The 21,978-nt window shown below is 39.4% G+C and overlaps 1 protein-coding gene across 5 annotated transcripts in view; it reads left to right on the top strand.

The window, feature by feature from the left end:
* Window positions 1-21,978, top strand: part of clip1b (CAP-GLY domain containing linker protein 1b) — a 48,927-nt gene that overhangs the window by 19,185 nt on the left and 7,764 nt on the right. For 4 of the 5 annotated variants that reach the window (XM_082539129.1, XM_082539128.1, XM_082539132.1 and 1 more), the window contains 4 exons: window positions 256-330; window positions 8,904-9,010; window positions 17,087-17,132; window positions 17,311-17,354. In XM_082539129.1, the coding sequence (XP_082395255.1) occupies window positions 256-330; window positions 8,904-9,010; window positions 17,087-17,132; window positions 17,311-17,354 (272 nt within the window). The remainder of the gene's footprint in view (window positions 1-255; window positions 331-8,903; window positions 9,011-17,086; window positions 17,133-17,310; window positions 17,355-21,978) is intronic. The other variant, XM_082539131.1, reaches the window with a different exon arrangement.

Here is a 21,978-nt window from a genome sequence, read left to right as displayed (position 1 = left end):
TATCCAAAACAGAAACAAGACTCAGGGAAGGTGTATGCATTAACTCTACAGTGACTAAATCTACCACAGTGTGTGAGGCGCACTCTACCTGGTAGCTTTTTTTAACCCAAAGTGTCATTTAGTGAATAATTAATGAAAAAATTTGTATGTGAACGTTTTTATATATCCAGAGGGAAAATAGGCTTGTTGTTAAACATGTGCATTTCTTTCTGTACTATAACATACATCTCATACTGGCTGCATTATATTTTCCAGGCCACTGAAAAGTCAGAGAGGTTGGCCTTTTCGCTGGAGCAGTTGACCCTTGACAATAGGACACTGGAGACACAGGTGAGCAGAGGGCTTTCATTGGACATATGTGGGATGATGTTTATCACCTGTGGATACTGTGGATACACACTGCTGTGACTGAGGTCAACACAGTGGTTTTACAAGTTCTATTCTATCCCTTGGTCTTGTTATCTTCTCTTTCACCAGTGTTAGCTGTTAGCTGAGCCCTGCCTCCCTGATAGTTACTGCACTTGCTATTCTACTTTGTGTGCACTGATCAGAGTTTACAGAAGTTCAAGCTGTTTCAAACCAAAGCAGTTTCTTATTTTGAGCCATTGATTGTGTCACCCGACATGATGACTGTCTCTAACAGATGTTCTTGGCTGCAGCTAATCAATCAGTTGAAAATATTTTCTATAGCTGTCTTTATGTTATTTTTTTATTTTTTATGAAAATGCAAAAATGTTGCATATAGGCTTGATGCTGACAAGATCGAGGCGACAACAACGTTTCCCAAAATAGCTTGTAAAAGCATTGCCAAATATATTTTAAAGTAATGTGTTTCCTCTTCAACATTTAACGGATTCCTCTATTAATAGACTTTTGGAATGAAGACTAACACCGTTTGGCTGTTGAAACAATATCTCACATTAGCATTTATGCTCCAGCAACTCCAGCAATTGACTGAGCTTATGCTCAGTCAATTGCTTGAGCATAAGCCTTTTGTAGGGCAGATCAGAGCTGCTTAACTATATCTTGTGCTGCGTTCCATTTGAAGTGGGAAGTCAGAAATCCTACCTTTTAGTTTAAATCAACTGGAATGCCCCCTTGAATTGTGCTTCTCACTTAAAAAGTGGGAGAAGCCTCACCAACCCCAACTTTGTAACATAGGAGTAGTTCATGTAAACATGAGCAAAACTGTGTTAAACAGTGTGCCCTCCGGATCTAATTTTTTTATTATTATTATTATTATTTACACTTTTTAAAAAATTATTTACCCTTTATTTTAGTTTTCATAATAATTAATTATATGTCCAAATTGAAATGAAATACCAGTAATTCTTCATGAATCTAAGGATTTAATTAATTTTAATCTGTAGTCTCTGGCAGGTGGATGGCATTTATAACCAGTAATGAACAGTCAGAGCTACACCAGCATCTAAGCATTGGTTCTTTGTGGCTGCTGTTTGTTGCATGAAATTAAAATAGCAAAAACTATCAACTATGACACAGTGGATGTGTTAGTTGTAAACAGGAATTCCTTTAATTATTGAATTATGCATTAGAGCAGCAAACACTATTTAATCCATCTCTGACCCTTTGCTGTTGGTATTGTACAGTTTCAGTGTCACATGCTTGTGTTCTACTTCATGTCGCCACAACCCCGTGAAAGAACTTGCACATGCACATCAGTTCAGCTTCTGTAGCCTGCAGGGTTTTTGTTACATATTCACATCAACATTCCCACACCGACCGCATGTGATTGGGCCAGTCATCGTATTTAATCAGCCACCCATGAAATACTACAGTCCATCCCTCTTGTTGTATTTCCTCCTTCTATGCTTTCCTGTGTTTGCGACTTGCACTTTCAGCTGTAACTTTATATTTTTGTTATCTTATACTCAGCAGCTCTACTCCGTTTGCACTCCACATGCAGAGGATCATTCACTGCATGGCTCTTGCTCAAATAATGCATGTTCATCTTTGCTATTTGTCAGCTTGCCTGTGGGCTCCAGATGGCGAATCTCCTCACTACAAAAGAAATGCACAGGAGATTAGAGTAGGAAATGAAAAATGAACATAAACATGCTTTATGTTTGACATAAACTATATAATTTATTGGCCCAGCATTTTTCCTACACACTTTGATCAGCACTGCAGCTGTACTCTCCCACTGTTTTACAGAGAAGTACTGAAGGAATTTGAACACAGCTTCCTTTCTATACCGTTTGTTACTTGATGAATTCATGGATAATTAAAATACCATCCTATTGGTGTAAGCAGAAAAAGAGACACTTAAATTAACATTATAAGAACATGATTACATATATAATCAAAGTTGTATGTGCATACTGATGACAAGCAAGTTATGGCTTGTTTCTAAACCCCTGTTACTCCAGTGGCAAGTTTATATACTTGAGTCAACTTAAACTGAGTATATAATATAACACCAGCTTGACATGATTTAAGTCATCTATGACCCCTGCCTAATCTCCATTTTTTTCTGTCCTCTCTCCCACTCTTTCTCTATCGGATGTCTGCTCTCACTTTCTCTCTGATTCTCTAAAGAGGGTTTCATGGTCCAGGAGAGGTAGCATGTTTGCTCTCCACTTAGCTATATTTAACTAAAGATAAGCTAAACAGCAACACTAGATATGAAAAAACACTTAAACTAAAATAAAAATAAAAAACTGGCAATTGAAAAAGACAAAAAATAACCGAAATATCGTGTGCTTATGAAATTTCCAGTTTTTGTCTTTGTCAGTGTGCTTAAATGTGAAGATAGCAGGTTGCTGCAGATAATTATTGTGACTGAAATATCGGCACTACATGAAGTTTTATGTTTGTATTATAATACCTATAATAAGTCTTGCAAAAATACCACCCACATTATAATAATTGAAAAGCTAAAACTAAGACTTAAACATAAAACTACAATGTTTCTGCTAATCATTCATTAGCAAGTTTAAATTGACAATTCAGTGTGTTATTCTACCATTGAGACATGGTGAGCTTTGGAAATGGATACATATTTTTAGCTAAGGTCCATTTGGTGTCAGTTGTCTCTAAAAGGACGAAGGATCCCTAATAATTTAATAAATATACAAATTACATTTCTACATAGATTTAACTACGTAATATTTTCTATTTTAATATGTTGTACATAATATTTTATGCAGTTTTCGTAAAATATTTTTTGTTAGTCATTCTAAAGGTTAAAATAGAATTTTACCTTGTTGGTTATTTATGTAGTAAATGTTAGTCATTTTGAAGTTACATAATTAGAACTGTGAGCACTCAAAATAAGCACCTCCTGCACAGTTCAACTCCTCTTTGTGTAAATTATTTAAGCTTTCATCAATGACGTTTTAATTCAGTATAAATGTTACATTTTGGATGCTTTCTTTCTGTTTGCCAGCACTGCTGAATAGTAGCATGTATCAAATTCACGTGTGTATATTTTAATTCCAAATTTTTTGGTAGCTGCAGGAGGGAGAAATCTGACTTTGTGCACTAAAACTAACACTCACGTGATCAAGCAATTATTCAGCAGAGATGCTCTTACGTCTAGCTCTCTTCTCCACTCACCCATGATGCTGTAGGTAGTGATGTAACACTGCACATGTCAGAGTGAGCTGCTGTGTGAGCGTGTGTGTGTGATGGCAACATTACATCAGTATGCATCAGTATAAACAACTGACTTGAGATCAGTCTCTTTTGTGTTTTGTGTTGTGTCCAAGTTATTATAGGTTTTTTTTTCATTAATATCTTCATTGAATTAATTCCTACTCTGAGCATTCTAATATGTATACAGAGATGAAAAGTAAGGAAAAAGAAAAAAGGGGCTGACTGCAGATCATCTTAATGTGCAGTTCTCTAATTAAGCATGTTATTTTTCGTTCAGCTGCCTAACAAATTTAAAAGCACCAAATTAAAATCACAAGAGGCTTTTTATAGACAGATCCTCAGGAACACAACACAGAGGTCTTATCACTTTAGATTACTTATGAAAGAGTCCCAAATATTCTGAAAGAGTAGCATTACCTGTTTTTGCGTTTGTGCTGATATGCTGTGTTTGGTCTTCACTGAGTATGTTACTGTGCATTATGACCAACTTCATGGACATCTTCATTTTAGACTTGTCTGTGTTGCAGACGTCTTGGGGTTTGTTCAGTTGCAGCTTTGAAAACCTAATCTGTGCTGTCATGTGTGAGAGAAGAGCCTTTTTCCTGGGAACACTTTGGGAAAAAAGACATACTAACCTTTTGTTATCAGTTTTAACATTTAACATGCTTTATGAGACCTGTAGAGTCTGAGATGTTGCAGTTTCTCTGAATATTACAGTCTGACCTTTGAATACATTTTTTTAGGATGTCCACTCTTAGAAAGATCAAGATCACGGGTGATGTCTTTCCTTCTTGGCATTGTGTTAACACATGGACTAAGTGCTTCAGTCCAGCAAACTACCAAAGCTCATACTCATCCCGCTCTTGCTGATGATCAGTTAGTTTATTTGATTAGCAGCACCCGATTGTTACTTACCCTTTGAATTCCTATGGAAACAGTAAGGATCTACTTCAGCTTTGTTTTAAGACCTTCTAAGGAGCAGATGCTGTTTTTATTATAACCTGAAAAACTTGAAATAGGGCATACTTTCTTTTCCACATGACTGTACATAGCATACATTAGGGGTGGGGGGAAAAAATCGATACTGTGTAGTATCGTGATATTTTGTTTGCTAATAATGTATCGATACAGGGACAGCAGAAATCGATATTTTGTTACAAACAATTTGCTCTGACTTCAGAGCATGTTGATCAGCTCCTTTTTCTGAGCAAGAATCCTGACATTCCTTCACTGTCCAAATGTGTTTAACTTTTTTTTTGGCAGCAATAAACATGACAGTTTACTTATTTTAATTTAAGACATGTTTTATTTTAATTACATAAAAAAAGTTTTAAACTTAATGTAAAATTATATTTTGTTTTAATTTACTTTCAAAGTCTTCAGTTGCTGAATGGGCTGCATAGTTTTCATAAATTGCATAGTTCAGAATAGCTATAATTGTACCAGATGGTTGCGTTCAGTTAAGTTGGACTAGACTGTAATACAAACCGTTCAGTTTGTCAACAATAAAGCTGACTGAAATGAGAGAGAGACTGAGTGTGAGACTTTGATATTAGATAAAATGAATATTGATAAAGTTCACCTTTATGTACAGAATCTGAATATCGCAAAATATTTTAAAAAATTGCAATAATATCGTATCGTGCGTTAAGTATTGTGATAATATCGTATCGTGAGTTGTATAGTGATTCCCACCTCTAGCATACATTGTTACATTTGAAAGGAAAATGGTGTGGCACACGGTCCCGTAAAGACTAAAGAGTACTGTAAATAACAGGGTTGGAGCAGATCTGCCTTTTAAACAGCATGACTCCATTTCTAAATTACCCTGGCCTCTCTGTCTGCATTGTGTTCTGTAAAATATAGATTCATACTGGCACATTATAGACGACATGAAACAGTAATTCTGATATTTTTGCCGTGTGCCATTATAGACAAATACCCACATAGCAGACAGGTCTGGCATAGATGGCACTGTTTATGTAATGGCATGCCATATCTGGCCCGATTGTGGTGTGGTTTATGTGGCCCAGGCTCATAGAAAACAGGTCTTCCCTAGATACAGCATCAATTGGCACTTCTGACTAACTGGTGTCATGGTAGGGTGTAGGTCAACCAGATGTGGGCCAGGTCTGGCAATGATGGCACTATTTATGTTCCTGTTTTCCTGTTTTAGTTAGAAGACCCAAATGCCACGTTGCAATACTATACTGCTATGGTAGCCAGTGTTTCAAATGCTGGTTTGACAGGTTTGTGAGTGTACACTTTATCCAAAACCTAGTGAGGGTTTACTCATGTTTACCACTTGGTGGCTGTAGCTCAGGAGGTAAAGCAGGTCACCTACTGATCGGAATGCTAGTGGTTCGATCCCTGGTTCCTCCAGTCTGCATGTAAAGAGTGTGAATGTGTATGAATGTAGTTAGGAAGCACTCGGTTTAGAGAAAGTGTGTGATTGGGTGAATGTGGCATGTTGTATAGAGCACCTGGAGTAATCCGGGAGAGTAGAAAAGCGCTACATAAGAATCAGTCCATTCACTGTCTGAACAGAGTTTCGTCATGTTACTTTTGTGCTATTATGTTCCGGCACATTGTTGTTATTACATGGCTTGATTGAGGTACACATTAGGCTGACATCTGGGGCCAGAGCTAAAACTGTTCTGGGCCAGCACAGGACCAGCAGTGTGTCTGCAACTGGCCTTGTGCTGGACCATGTATGGGCCACATCTGGCAAACCAGATGTGGGCCACCAAAGGGCCGTCATTTTTTGTGGTATGTGGGCAATGTGTAAGCACATTGTGTGGGCCAGATCCGGGCCATACCAATTTTGCTATGTGGGTAATATTTAGGTCCGGCCATAAAGACAAATACACCACATTTAAGTAAAGTGCAGTAATTTCCTAACTTAGTACATGGAAAGAACATCTTCATTTCAAATAAACTGTTTTACCATTTAAACCGTAACGTGTAATAACCTAACATAAGTATTTCTAATAATAAAAATAATTCTACATGTAGATGCATTTCTTTTCTATTAGCTGGTTCCTAAAGCTGACAACTAAAACTATGGACTGATTGATCTAGAATCAGGCATTGCTGTATAGACATTAACTGGTCATGTGGATAATGATTAGCTGCAGCCCTAGTTAGATTTCCAGAGTATCCATGCTATAACACATCACTAAACGAGTGCAGGAGCCTAAAGTATGAAGGCATGTCTGGTAGAATGTACATTACATGTTGTTGCAGTCTCCAACTGAGGGTTCAATCTGAGATGCTGAAATTCACCAATGAATGAATGGTCAAAATTCTCATGCGCGTGTGTGCATGTGGTGTGCACAAACCAGATTGTGAGCTGCAGAAAGGTGGGGGGGGGAGTCTGAGGAGGAGCTTATTTAGGCTTACATAATGGAAGTGCTAACCTAACCTGACTCTGTGTGTGTGAGAGAGAGTTGTACAGGCAACACGCTCTCCATTTCTCTCTCTCAGTCGTGCACAGCAGGGTATGAGAGCTGATGGTTTATTGATGCCTAGCGGCTTGTGTTGGTGTATGCATTTTATAGACAGAGTGAGAGGGGAGGCATTGTCACAACACTGCTGTCGTTTAGCGAGGGAACGCATCTGAAATCCAGCAGTGGTAAGCTGTGTAGGTATGGACATAGCTGCTCTGCATCAGGGTTACTCCAACAACCTCTATTCGCCTCACTACCAGGTAGGATCATTCGTTAGATTTATTTATTTATTTATTTTTAGCACATCAAACTGAGAGGAAAACCTTCAGTGCTGCAGTCATTTTCTAATACAGTAGTATCTCTTGGTCATTGTAAGCAGGTGAATGATCCTTGCCTGTGCCTGTAACCTATTGGATAATTCTGTATTTTGTGCTTGTTTGTGTGTCTTCATGTGTTTATGCATTCAATTTGGACATTATCCTAATAGAATTAAAAAAAACTCTGAAGCTCAGCTGCAGTTAATATCACAATGTGTAAATGTGCAAATGGAAACATGCTCTAAAAGGCTAGCATGAGGTTTTTATAATGTATTTATTTTCTTTTTTGTTTCAGCAAAAACATAGACTTCAAAGTCATACTCGTTAATTAATTATTGACTGGCGCTGTTCTAAAGCAGCTGATATCACAGCGCTGTATGTGTCCGAGAAGCGCTTTGAAGCTTCAGGAGTGATTTCAGATGTGTTTGGAATCTCTGCCATGTGACTCAAATGGGAAACAAAAAAGTTTTCTTGCAGTGAAGTTGAAGGAATAGATCTTTCTGGGGCTTTTATTTTTAGTTCCAGCTCATGCTGCTGTCTGCTTGCCTCTTTGGTCTGCTGGTGTATTTTAGGTATTACCTCTGGTCTCACTCTTAGTGACCCAGATATTCTTTTTTTCTTACTGCAGTTTTCTTGAATGCAAACCAAGGAATGCAACGATCATTTAGAACAAGATGTTGAATATATCTGTGTGTTTTGTAGAGCTCAAAAATGTTGCTGGAATTTAAATAAGGGAGAGAAGGAGAGAATTAAACCATAGACACTCATGTGTGTGGTCACTGACTTAAAGCTTTGGGGATTATCCCAGCCAGTAAATACCTTGATAATTGATTAGATGGGGATTCAGATAAATTGACAGTCACTACTTTCAGCTTCTGTGCTTTATGGACTGTTTTTCACCTTTGCTTTCATTTTTTGGTGAAAGAAAGATCATAAACATGTCTTTAGTAGGACAGGGATTTCTGTTGATATATGGACGAATGAGAAGTGGAGTTTTATATTGTTAACTGACTGTTACATACGCAATGTTATGAAGAAATCCAAAATTAATTATCCAAAATTAAGGTTTTTTTGTTTTTTTTCTTGCTTCATTCTCTTGGTATTGAATTCTGACTTTCCTTTTCCTGTTTAAGGTAACTTCTTTGTTTGAGCTATTTATGCATAGCATTTACACAGGTAGGCCAAACACTCATATCCCTCACTAGTGATAAAAAGCCTGAAATGAGACATTTCACACTGAAGTAATGAGGTAGAAGAACAAAACCAAACTCTTTAAAATTGCAGAGCATCACTGTTAGAACAAAAACTCCTTTGAGTAATTGCAGCTTTAATTACAGCCAAGATGAAATAAGCATAAATACTCCAGACGGGATCCAAAAATCACTGACCAGCACACAATTGCAATATTTGTTTGTTTCCTCTAGAGAAATAATAATAAGGATCAGGTGTAATCTTGTATACCTGTAGTCCCTGTGTCTTTCTCACCCTCTTTCCTTTCTTCCATCTTGCTCCTCTTCAGCTTGAGGCTTTGAAACAGCAGAATTCCAAATATCAGGAAGAGCTCAGTCTGTCAAAAGAGGGGAGCAGCTCAGAAAACCAGCGTATTGGCGTCCTCTGCAAGGAAATGTGAGTACTCATGATAACTAATGTGTTTTTTCCTGCCTCTTGCCTCCCGTAAAGGTGACCCCCAGCCAGCCAGTTCATTAGTTTGGAGCTGCTAAATTTGTCCTGGGGGCCAAATGTTCATTAAAAATCCAGTCTGCATTTTCAAGCTCTAATTCTGCTCAGTAAGGACTGTGTGAGAATGTGGCTTGACAGTTGTTAGTTGTTACCTTAATGGGTCAAAAATACTTTTATTTTTATAGCTGAAATGTCAAATGTGCTGTTGAATTGGCAACATGTGTAACTCTCTAGAGAGATGCTTCCACTTGTAAATATGCTCTAAATTGTTGTGGAAAGTACAATTAGTCAGAGCATGCTGTTGTGTGATAATGGATGTGGAGGACAATGTACAATACTGTTTAGAAACACAGCAAAGAAAGCCCATTTGCGTAGTACTCCTATTAAACATTCCTGAATCATGACACCTGACTGGAAATTTAGATTGAGTGTGCATTCATTATTCAGGTTTGAGATCCTTAACTGTACAATCCACGTTATGGTTTTTACATTTCTGGATGTATATGTTTGCAATGTTTTTGACAGTGTGTCTTCACAGATGCTTAAAAAGTCTGAGAGCCATTTATGCAAAATTAAGGCCTTAACTATACTTAAAAATGTCACAAAATGTGATCCTGAAATATCTTGATTGAATCTGCAGTTTTGTCGACACAGTAATCTCACATGTCAACTTTTGGCTGCTTGCTCATTTACATCAGGTCTTCACAGCAGGTAGCTCCGCATGTTTGATTCGGCAGATGTTTTATGACAGCTGCCTTTTCTGATGGGATTTACATCGTCTCCTGGGATTGAACTGATTGAACATGGAAATAATAATCAACCCCTTCTTCCAAAAATAGTAGAGAAGCTGTATGTGTGAAAATAGTGAATCATGAACCTTAGCCACATGATCCTTATATCTTGACTTTTCTCTGCTCAAGTTCATTTAAAACATTATCTGAATTAAAATTGGACATTTTTTTACAGCGTGTTATCTACATTATTAATTCCTTCTATGTGTTTGGTGTTGACATGTAGATGTGGAAAGTCTTTCATTTGCACTGACTCAGCAGTATATCTTTGGTTGTAAGCTGAAACATGGTGCTTTTGATTCAGGATAAAAGTATTCTCTCTTCTTATGGCATATTTTTTCTTCTTTTCTTTTCTGTTTTTTTGTTTCTGGTGAAGTTCCAGTCTGCCGCTGAGCTCTATTTATAGAGCTTGCGTTTCTGTCAAGCTGTCAAGTACCTCTGTGTACATGTGTAAATATGTAGTGTCCATGCGTGTGTTTTTGGAGCCTTTACATCATCCTGCCACACGTCCCCTTGAGTCATCAGAACCCTTAAATTGCAGAGCTCCACATGGATTTAACTGGCTGGATTATAGTCATCAATATGTAGCATGTAGAGGCAGCAAATGGAGATGAAAAATGTCAACAAATGACATCAGTGACAGTGTAACGGTTCCAGTCTCCTCAAGCACAATTTTGTCTTTTTTTCTGCCTTTGCCTAAATAATTGAAAATAAAAGCTCTCTAAATGGATGACTCATGTTACAGTCTTATATTGTTGTTTTACATTTTCTTTCCCTCCACCTCCACCCCGCCTTGTCCCAACAATGTTTTCCGCCATCCTTTTTGAGGCACGTCCTTCCTCACTCTGCTCCTGTTATGTAATCCCTCCTCTCCTCCTAGGACCGCCTGGCTCCGACAAGGCTATTTCTCTTGTTGTGACATCAGGACATCAGCGTGTGTGTGTGTGTGTGTGTGTGTGTGTGTGTGTGTGTGTGTGTGTGTGTGTGTGAGAGAGAAAGAGAGAGAGACGGCAAGAGAGAGGGTTTTCAGGCTTGTACGGAAACAAGGTGGCTTTGTGCTATGAAAGAACAGCTGTAAACATTGTAGCTCACATACGTGTCATGATTGTGTTATTTTGGTGCTGCTGTAATTTTATCTTTGAAGGCCAAAAATATTGTTCATTAACTTCATTTGGTTTGGATATTTTTTTATGCTTTCATTTCTTTCACTTTTTCTTTTACTGTTAAAACGGTCACACAGGGGGTGTTAAGATAGAGAACTCAGCTGTAGGCCACCTGCGTAATGGAAGAGTGCAGAAAATTGGATTTGCAGTATAAATAAACAGTTCAGATGATGTTTATATTTATCACAGCTGTGGGATTCATGAAAGCGAGAGATGATTGTCTGAAATCAGCATCAAAATTAGCTTTGCGAAGAAAGTATTCAGTCATAGTCTTGTTTGAAATAACACTCTTGACAGCAAGCAGACACACTACATGAGACATGTCACTTATTTTTCAGGCTGTTCTTTCTTGTAAATAGATGGCTCATTATGTGAGAATATGTATGTCTTCAGAGTGTACTTCTGTATGTCTTTACACTAAGAGAAAGAATACACTTATGGGGGCATTTTTTTCAGGTTTTAGGCAAGTATGCAGCCGTTTTAATGATCCAGTCCAGTTGAGATCAAATTGTGCTTTATGTGGAATATGAATTAAAGTGATCATGCATTTAAATAATCATCGATTTCCTGCAGTGTGAAGGCAGCAAAAGATATTTAGATCTGTAAGCAGGGTCTGTCCGTCTTTTATCTAAAGCAGGAGTGGTAAACTCATTTTACATCATGCCCTATTTTTTACTATCTAAAAAAAATGTATTGTAGAATTAGAATTTAGAAATATAATTTAGAATAGATATTCTATTGTTAACAATGACAAAAAAAACAGTTTGCTGTTATTCAACTGCTAACCTGCTGATATTTAGCAGGTGAAATGTTGACATTTTCCTCATCTCATTTAATTATTTTAGCATGTTAAAATGAATAATTAGTACCTAACACAAAGCACAACTGGAACTGAGACGAGAGGTTTGTGATGTCCTCTGAACACAGAATATGCAAAAAGAACTGCACAGTGGAGCGCACTGTTGTGTTAGAGTGCAGGATGCTATAGAGGCATGGGGAATGTAATTATACTGCAGACAGCTAAATATTTCACCCAGATGGTGCTGTGATTGGGCTATTAGTCACACATAGCTTCAGAGTTTTAACTTTGACACAAATCCTAAGAATGACCTACATGGGGCTAAACTCATTTTCCTGAACAAATCATTTAGTTCCGGCATCCAAAAATATCCAGATTCATAAATTCCCTGACAACACTGTCTATGCTGCTGTCTTTTTTATATACAGTGGGGCAAAAAAGTATTTAGTCAGCCACCGATTGTGCAAGTTCCCCCACCTAAAATGATGACAGAGGTCAGTAATTTGCACCAGAGGTACACTTCAACTGTGAGAGACAGAATGTGGAAAAAAAAATCCATGAATCCACATGGTAGGATTTGTAAAGAATTTATTCGTAAATCAGGGTGGAAAATAAGTTTTTGGTCAATAACAAAAATACAACTCAATACTGTGTAACATAACCTTTGTTGGCAATAACAGAGGTCAAACGTTTACTATAGGTCTTTACCAGGTTTGCACACACAGTAGCTGGTATTTTGGCCCATTCCTCCATGCAGATCTTCTCGAGAGCAGTGATGTTTTGGGGCTGTCGCAGAGCAACACGGACTTTCAACTCCCGCCACAGATTTTCTATGGGGTTGAGGTCTGGAGACTGGCTAGGCCACTCCAGGACTTTCAAATGCTTCTTACGGAGCCACTCCTTTGTTGCCCGGGCGGTGTGTTTTGGATCATTGTCATGTTGGAAGACCCAGCCTCGTTTCATCTTCAAAGTTCTCACTGATGGAAGGAGGTTTTGGCTCAAAATCTCACGATACATGGCCCCATTCATTCTGTCCTTAACACGGATCAGTCGTCCTGTCCCCTTGGCAGAAAAACAGCCCCATAGCATGATGTTTCCACCCCCATGCTTCACAGTAGGTATGGTGTTCTTGGGATGCAACTCAGTATTCTTCTTCCTCCAAACACGACGAGTTGAGTTTATACCAAAAAGTTCTACTTTGGTTTCATCTGACCACATGACATTCTCCCAATCCTCTGCTGTATCATCCATGTGCTCTCTGGCACACTTCAGACGGGCCTGGACATGCACTGGCTTCAGCAGCGGAACACGTCTGGCACTGCGGGATTTGATTCCCTGCCATTGTAGTGTGTTACTGATGGTGACCTTTGTTACTTTGGTCCCAGCTCTCTGCAGGTCATTCACCAGGTCCCCCTGTGTGGTTCTGGGATCTTTGCTCACCGTTCCCATGATCATTTTGACCCCACGGGATGAGATCTTGCGTGGAGCCCCAGATGGAGGGAGATTATCAGTGGTCTTGTATGTCTTCCATTTTCTGATGATTGCTCCCACAGTTGATTTTTTCACACCAAGCTGCTTGCCTATTGTAGATTCACTCTTCCCAGTCTGGTGCAGGTCTACAATACTTTTCCTGGTGTCCTTCGAAAGCTCTTTGGTCTTGGCCAGTTTGGAGTCTGACTGTTTGAGGCTGTGGACAGGTGTCTTTTATACAGATGATGAGTTCAAACAGGTGCCATTCATACAGGTAACAAGTGGGGGACAGAAAAGCTTCTTACAGAAGACGTTACAGGTCTGTGAGAGCCAGAGATTTTCCTTGTTTGAGGTGACCAAATACTTATTTTCCACCCTAATTTACGAATAAATTCTTTACAAATCCTACCATGTGAATTCATGGATTTTTTTTTTCACATTCTGTCTCTCACAGTTGAAGTGTACCTCTGGTGCAAATTACTGACCTCTGTCATCATTTTAAGTGGGGGAACTTGCACAATCGGTGGCTGACTAAATACTTTTTTGCCCCACTGTAGTCAAATAGTGTAGTGTAGGTAGGTTAGTTGTAAAGCACTACAGTATATAAACTACTCCTTTTAAAATAGGACTGTGTCATGAGTGAATGTAGGCAGCAGACACAGAACAACACGTGTCTTTCTAAGTGATGAGAGCTAATATGTAGATTAGCTCATCACGTTTCACTACTTTAAGATTTAGGATTGTTGTGCAAAATGTTTGACTTTTTTGGTTATATTTTCAGAAACTACTAAACTAATAAATGTCAGAGATCAGTTTCATCACAATCATGGCTGTATGAAAATTGTCTGTATATACAGCATATAATGTACACTGACAATCTCACATTCAGTTTACACTGAAGTCAGGTCAGTGGTCAGTGGCCATTGCTCTTGGCACAGAGGGTTGTTCATTTTAGTTGTAGCCTGATCTCTTTATATCAGAGAATATCTTAACATAGATTATGTGCATTTTAGAAAATGACGTCACGGTGGTGGTTCATCCTTTATACTGTCAATATCTTGAACTGTGCCTCCCATAAGAGATTTCGGAGACCGAAGAAGTCACTTGGATGAGCGACGAAACGTTTCTCTCACTGAAAATCGTACATCTAGATGAACAGAATCAACCTTTTGGGATTTACTTACCTGGATAATTGAGCATACATCAAAACATCTTAAACTGTGGTGGCCCTCTACCTCCCTATATTTGTACTGCTAACTTCATGACCATTAATATGTTAAAGCCTCACCCAGGCCCAGAGAGCTAGGTTCGTGAAAGAGCTTCTGAAAATTTTCTGTGCTGCTTTTGTGGGAGGGGCAAACAGCACTCTCTGATCGTCCCTGCTCAGACATCACAGACATAGAAATAGCTTTTCTAAAGTCTGAGAATGGTTTCCAAATATAAATCCATCGTGTTTTGAAACAATCCATTTGAAGTAATGGTTAACTTTTTTTTAAGATCCACTGAGCATTTTTACAGATATCTCTTATTTAGTGACAGTTATAGACATGAACTGAAAGTTCAGAATTCTAATTCAGAAATAGGAAAATAACAATTGTTCAAATATCACAGCTGGGTAGAAAAGCTGAGTCCATGAGCAAGTTGAGTTTTCATAGTTAGCTCAGACATGTCTGAATAACAGCTGGACACTGCTGTAGAGATTTTTGTAATCAGTAAAGAATAGAAGAAATAAGTTAGTGAGGTGTTTACACAAACTGCACATAACCACAGTTCCTGTAGTGGAGGCCAGTGTGTTCTTAGGGACATACTTTTTTGGTTTCTCAGCACGACCAATGAAAGACTGCACTGAAGTTTGTAGAAAAGAAGATGGCCTGAATATGATGTAATACTTAAGCTCTTTGTAGCTGTTTCTACACATTAACTCCAGCCCTGAACTTTTCTATGGTTTACAATGGGTTATCTTCTCAAAATTTTGGCTCACTCAGTATCTGGAAATTTCAAATAGTAATCAGCTACAACTGTCTGTGTTGTTAATTGTTAACAATCCAAACTGGTGAGTCATACAGTTGTTATGATGGAAGGTGTTGAATTTGACTTCTAGCATATAATCAGCTTTTAGCAATTTCACATTGGCTTTATTATTTTCAGGTCAAGATCCATCAGTAAGATCCATCAGTGGCTTTGCACTTTAGTGTACTTTCACATTAGCCTCAGAATCAAGCCTGTTGCCTCTGGTTGATGCCATATGTAGCTCTCAATCACCATTTGGGTTGGCTGCTTGGTCAGTGCATCTCCTGTAGAGAGATGCGATTTAATGGGAGAACATGTACAGCTTATAAAACAAACAGCAATATGAATGTCTCCTAATAACCCCTGTGTGCTTTTATTTACTTCAGATGTTGTGTGATCATATTATAGTCTTTAGATTAGGGAGTATCAGCTGGCAAGGACATCTTTGAGAGTTGAAGGGAACTAATGGGTGCTCAACATGAACATTTCATCATTGAAATTAGGGGTGCAACGATACACAAAATTCACGGTTCGGTTCGATACTTTGGTGTCACGGTTCGATATTTCGATACAAAAAATGTTCATGCTTTTTTAATTTGTCATTTATTAAAATTATAAATATATATTTTAACTCAAAAGTACAGTTTTTATATTTAATGTTGCTGAAACAACAAAGTAATAAAAAAAATAAATCTCTGATCGAGAAATCACTCATCTTTGGAAAAGAGAGTTTATTACAGAGAAATGGCTCTTTCCAAAATAAAAGCTATACTATAAGCTTCTTCTGGGCTATATTCTCAGCAGCATATTAAACATATCAGGTCCCCATAAGGAGAATCATGTGCTAACGGCTGTCTAAATGACTCGGGTAAAGTTTGTAGCATGCGTGCTTGTTGTTTTTGTCTACTTCCACTTGTCTTTGCACTAGGATGATGTCGGTGTAAATGTGCAGTCATATTCATTGTGTTCCCACTAGTGCTGTCAGCGTTAATCTGAAATGACGTTAACGCCACAACACGGCAAATCTCCGTTAACGAGCTACCGTGAATCGGCCCGTGCGTGGGGCTGGATGGCGTCAACACATTAACGAGCTGACTGTGCTAACGCAGTAGTTCCCACCCATGTAATTGAGCATTGCGTGGCACATCCGACATACTGTTTTACTTTTGTCCATGACGCGCTTACCTTCAGGGTCATACTTCACATGAAGACCAAAATAGTTCCAAAGGCCAGATCTGAATGAGGGTGGGGGAGGTTCAATTTGCCATGTTAGCTTCTGTCTTGCTAGCTTGCGCTGCGCTTAGTGGATCTGCACTCGACAGTGCAGCCTAGGCGGAGTAGTCAAACGCAGATCCACTGAGCTCTCAACACAGACAGCATCGTCAGAAGAAAAGTTGATAAAATAAATTAAAAATTTTGTATTGTTCGATACATATGCGTACCGAACCGAAAGCACTGTATCGAACGGTTCAATATCGATACGAGTATCGTTGCAACCCTAATTGAAATGTATTCATCATTTACAAAAATAGCCTCTAATATATTTGTTGTGTATATCAGTAATGATTCTTGTAGCAGTACAAAGTCATTAAGCATTAGAATATTTAGCCAGATGTGTATTGGATATGCTTACTTGGGTTTGTATAGGTGAGATGTTAACAGATGCGAATATCTGGGAATCACCAGATTTAAGCATATAGCAGTGTTGGTGACACAGACATCACTGGGACCCGACTACACTGCCTTTAGTGCAGCCCTCAAATGTGTGAATTGTCTTTTCTTTCCCTAGTGAGGAGCTGAAGCTGGCATCCCACAAGTCTCAGCATCCTGATGAGGTATTGACCTTTTTAACTTTCTTATTATGTAAATGCTTTTCCTTTATCCTGTTAGAGATCAGGGTTTTGGCCTAATGAGGTTTTATCTCCTGCTGTGACTAAATTGTTGAAGCTAAGACGGGTTTAGATTCTATTTAAATACTTCTATATTTTGTCTGTGTGTGTGTTTACGCCTCAGCACAACGAGGATCACAGCTGTCAGCAGCCAGACATGAAGACCAGGTTAGATACTATGAAATATGTTCTTCAAATTTTGAATGTTGATTTTCTGACTTTTTAATATATTTTCCTGTTTAGTTTTTAAACATTGAACATAGAATGTTATAGTGTTCGTCACTGTATCTCTCAGTAATTCCTCTGCTGATGCATCTAAAACTAATGTAACAACCTATAAAAGACTACAGCCAACATCAATAATGATGTCATATCTTTCATTTTTTAGCAAATAACCATTTAACTCATTTTTAAAAAGTGAAAAATTAGTTGTTTCCCAAAGATGAGGGGCAGCACCAAATTCCTCTATAACATAAATAATCATTAATTGATATGAATATGTATGAAAGTATGACTCATGCAACCCTACTTTAGTAGAGTTCAAGAATACAATGAACTCAATGTGAAAATGAACACACTTGGTCCCCTTTAACTCTTCAACTATAAACTAGCACAACACAGTAGCTATAACAACAAAGCAGCTAAACAAAGATACACACAAAGCCATCAAAACAACACTAAACAGCTTCTGAAGTCATTATCAGGAATGACCAGAAATAAAACCACAGTATTATAATGTTTTCGTTCCTTAAGTGCTGGTTGATTATTCAAATATTGACATCAGGAGATTGATTCCTTTGGAGATTTGGAGGGTAGCTTTAATGTGACGTGGTTCCTCTAATGGGACTCCCTTCTGTACTTACACACATCCCTCTGTTGACTGCTGGACTGTTTTTTCTTATCAGAGATGAGCCAGCGTTACATCTGTATTGTAGTCCTGGTAACAGAGCTGATGAAGAGCTAAAGTGTGAAACTTGGTGTGAAAGTCTGTAGATAAAAATCAAAATCTCTCTGGTGGTAATTTGCTGGTTTGTTGCTGAAGGTTTAATTAAAGACTGGGAAAAAAGAAGTATAATAAGAGATTGTAACCAAGTAACTTGCTGACTAACTGATTGTTGGCTCCAGCTTCCTACTCGGTCAACAGCTATGAGTGCAGGATTGATCTCTGATCATCAGGATATAAGAGGCTGTGTGACCAATGTCATTTTTGCACATCTGGATGTTTTCTTCAGAAAACAACTAGCTTTAAGAAGTTTTTATCAGAGTCAACTGGTAATTTTATACTTGCAGTTTTTATGTCCTGTTCACCACTTAAAATTGAGATTATTAGAGATTAGTTTTAAAAAGTGCTTCAAATAACTCCCCACATAACTGAGAGGAGAGGTTTTAAGATTACTCCTGAGGAGACAGACTTGCATCTAGAAAGACTTGATTGCTATCTATTTGAGAGACTCACTATGAACAAAGTCCTCTTCCAGTCATTATCTTTCATATTAATGTTCTGGTCAAACGACCAGGGGCAGCATAATGCTGGGATCCTTGGCACTGTGCCTCACAGCAAAAATGCCCTGGGTTTGAAATAACCACCCAGTTTGGCTGTCAAGTGGCGTATGGACGATCTACATGTGACTGCATGGGTTCTCTCCAGGTGCTCAGTACAAAAACATGCACATGAACTCGTCGTAAACGGCCCTAGGTGTGAAAGGTTGTCTATGTATCTGCATTAGTCCAGTGAGGAACCTGGTGATCTGTCCAGGGTATAACATCCCTTTGGTCCCATGAAAACTAGTCATTGAGGGCTAGCAGGAGGGACTATGCGCTTACCTGCTGCTCCTTGGCAGGTAGCTCCATGCCCTCCTGGGTTTTAATTGCACCTTAGAACACATATGCATCAACACTACAATGAGCGGGTGGAGGGAGGTTTGGAGTCTTCTCCCACCCCCATTCTCTGCGGCCTGCTGGAGCGGGAGGGCTAGTAGGAGGAGTTGGCCGTCCGACTGCGGTCTGGGGTGTGGGGCCTCCCTGCTGCTGCGGAGTCGGGGTGGTCTGCCTCTCCCCACCGCAGGGAAAAGGGTAACACCACCTGGGTCTGGGTGCAATTCCCCCCTCCAGGGGCAAGGGTACCTAGACCCGGTTTGTAGAGTACGCTTGGGGAGTGTGATTGTGTGTACAGCGTCTCTTTATGTCTGTCTCCACGTTGGTTGAGTGTGGAGTGAGTGCATATGAGAGCATGAGGGTGGGAATGGATGTTTGTGTCTGTGTGTGCCCGTATGTCTGTGTCTATATGTCAGGTTGGGTATCAGACGCCACCTCTCTGGGGACACCTCAGGCCCTCCAAGGTTTGGAGGCCTATCTCCACCCACCACCACTTCCCCTGCCGGTGGCGGACTCCCTCAGGTGTCGGTGTGTTGGTGGTTCTTTGTATCTGGGGGTGGGCGTCCGGGTACACACCGGCTCACTCCTTGGCGGCCGCTTGTCGGGGCCTGGGGCTCGCTCGGGCCCCTTTGGAGGTGGGGTGCCCCCGGCCTCTCGGCCTGGGGCTCGGTCACTCAGGCACAGCTGGGGGCCGGCGGAGCTCACGGGCGCGTCACTGCAACTCCCCCTGACTTCTGCTCCGCGGCTGCTGGGCGAGCCCTCATCTGGGACTCTCCTCAGCTCTTACTGGAACAGTGGCGCGGCTGCCCCTCTGTTGGTCTTCCATGGTCTCTTGTATTCTGGGGGCCTCTGGATGTCTGGAGTTTTGATCTCCTCCATACCCACTTCACACCCTGGAGGACGGGGCTGTGGCCCCCCCACACTCCCTAGCAGATCATTACATGGAGAAACCTTTGGAATGCAAGCATGCTGATCCACACAGGTATGCACACATGGGTATTCACAGACACGGACTAAAGCTTTCTTGGCTGCTGCCTCAAAGCACACTGTGCGCTGTCTATCTTGCGTGCTGCACAATATCGTTTATTATTTAGTAAATATTGATATCTATGACTAGCTAGTTTATTGTGATGGTGCTTTGTTTTCTCTATTATTATGTTGCTCTTTGTTGTTTGCTGTCTCCTCTGTTTGTTTTTTTTGTTTGTTTTTTTTTTTCTCCATACAGGTGACCCAGGAGTTTTTTTTTTTTCTCTCTCTTCCCCCCCCTTCTCACCGTCTCTTCTCCCCTTTGGTTTTCTTTCTTTCTCTCCCCCTCTCTCTCTCATTCATTCCCCCTGTCCTATTTATTAAAAAAAAAAAAAAAAATGACAAAGGATGAACTGAAGCTCTGCCATCACGTAATGTCGCATACTGCTGTTTCTGATGTCATTTATAAAAAAAAAAAAAAAAAAAAAAAAAAAACTAGGATAGGCTCCAACCAACCCTGAAGTGGATAAACCGTTAAGAAAATGGAAGGATTGTACAGCATAGAGTATAAAAAATAAATAAATGGACAAAGATATGACTATTACAAAAGCAGAAGAGCAACCTCTGAATCTTTCAAATCATAAGACATAAGGGCACTCTTTGTTTAAATAAAAAAAGAAACTCAACTGAATATCTTTGGATATTAGACTTATAGTCAGGTAAACCAAGCAATATAAATATGTCACTTTGGGATTTAGTTCCAGGCCACGTTGCATTAGTACTGTGTTTTTTCTTTTAGTATTCCCAGATTTGCTCTTAGTTGGATAACATTTGATTTTTTTAAAATGTAATTTTAGTTCCTTCATCTATTTACTGTGACGCTGTTTGGTCTTATTTTAAGCCTTGTCTAAGTCTTGAAACAAAAGAAGCTGTGAATATCACTTCTGTGGCCCTGTGCCAGTCATAAACATCCCACCACTTAATGGAGACCAGTGACTTAAGTTCCGAGTGAAAGGCACAGTCTAACATCAAAGACAAATATGTGGTGTAAGATCAGAGTGAGGAGCAGAGTGAAGTGAAGTCAAAAAGATGTAAGATGAACTGGCAGCTCTGCAGTTTTGGCTCGAGGGGAATGGCAAGGTTGCATACAATTAGAGCAGAAATAATAGATGTGGCGGGAGAGAGTGTTTTAAAGTAAACATTAAGAGACATGAGAGATGATTCAGTAAAACAAACTGCTCTCCTTCTCTTTGGTTTGTCAAGACTGCTGGAACGGATATGTTGCCGGAGTGTCAGCTGGTTGCTACTATTCTGTTGTAAGTGTTTTTTGGCAATCGGTGATAAAATCTGCTAAAATACAGCTAAGATGATTATTCAGGTGCTACAGCTTTCAGACTCTGAAAGCCCCAGTTTATATGGGAAATATTAAAGTTCATGACAGCACGATTACTACACTTGTTCGGAGGGGTTGCCAGAAGAAAGCTTCTCTCTATAAAGAGAGCTTTGCAAAGTTGCATATGAACAAACTGCAAAACTTCTGGAACAATGTCCTTTGGACAAATGTGAGCATAGTCAAGCCAAGTCAAGTCATTTTTATCTATATGTCACATTTTTCAAACAACAGAAGTTGAACCAGTGCTTTACTGATACACTTATTTGCCAGGGCTCCAAGTACTAAGTTCTAAAACTGGTAAAAACAATTACAAAACACAGACCTCACAGGGCAACATGACAAGGATAATAACTCATTTCCAACAATGGTAAAACAATGATTCAGGATTCAGAAGACTTTATTTATCCCCAAGGGGCAATTAAGAGACTGACCTTGCCGACCGTACATACAATACACAAACATCACATTGGGGAGACAGGTCAGGCTAGGTAGCTGGCCGGTCAGCCGCACGAGCAGCGACCCGGAACCGGACAACAATGGAAAATGCACAACATGAGG

This window comes from Aulonocara stuartgranti (genome assembly GCF_965226115.1).
Source record: "Aulonocara stuartgranti genome assembly, chromosome: 7".
NCBI classification, from domain to species: Eukaryota; Metazoa; Chordata; class Actinopteri; order Cichliformes; family Cichlidae; genus Aulonocara; species Aulonocara stuartgranti.
The sequence above is the reverse complement of the archived record's forward strand: the minus strand, read 5'-3'. Positions and strand labels throughout refer to the sequence as shown.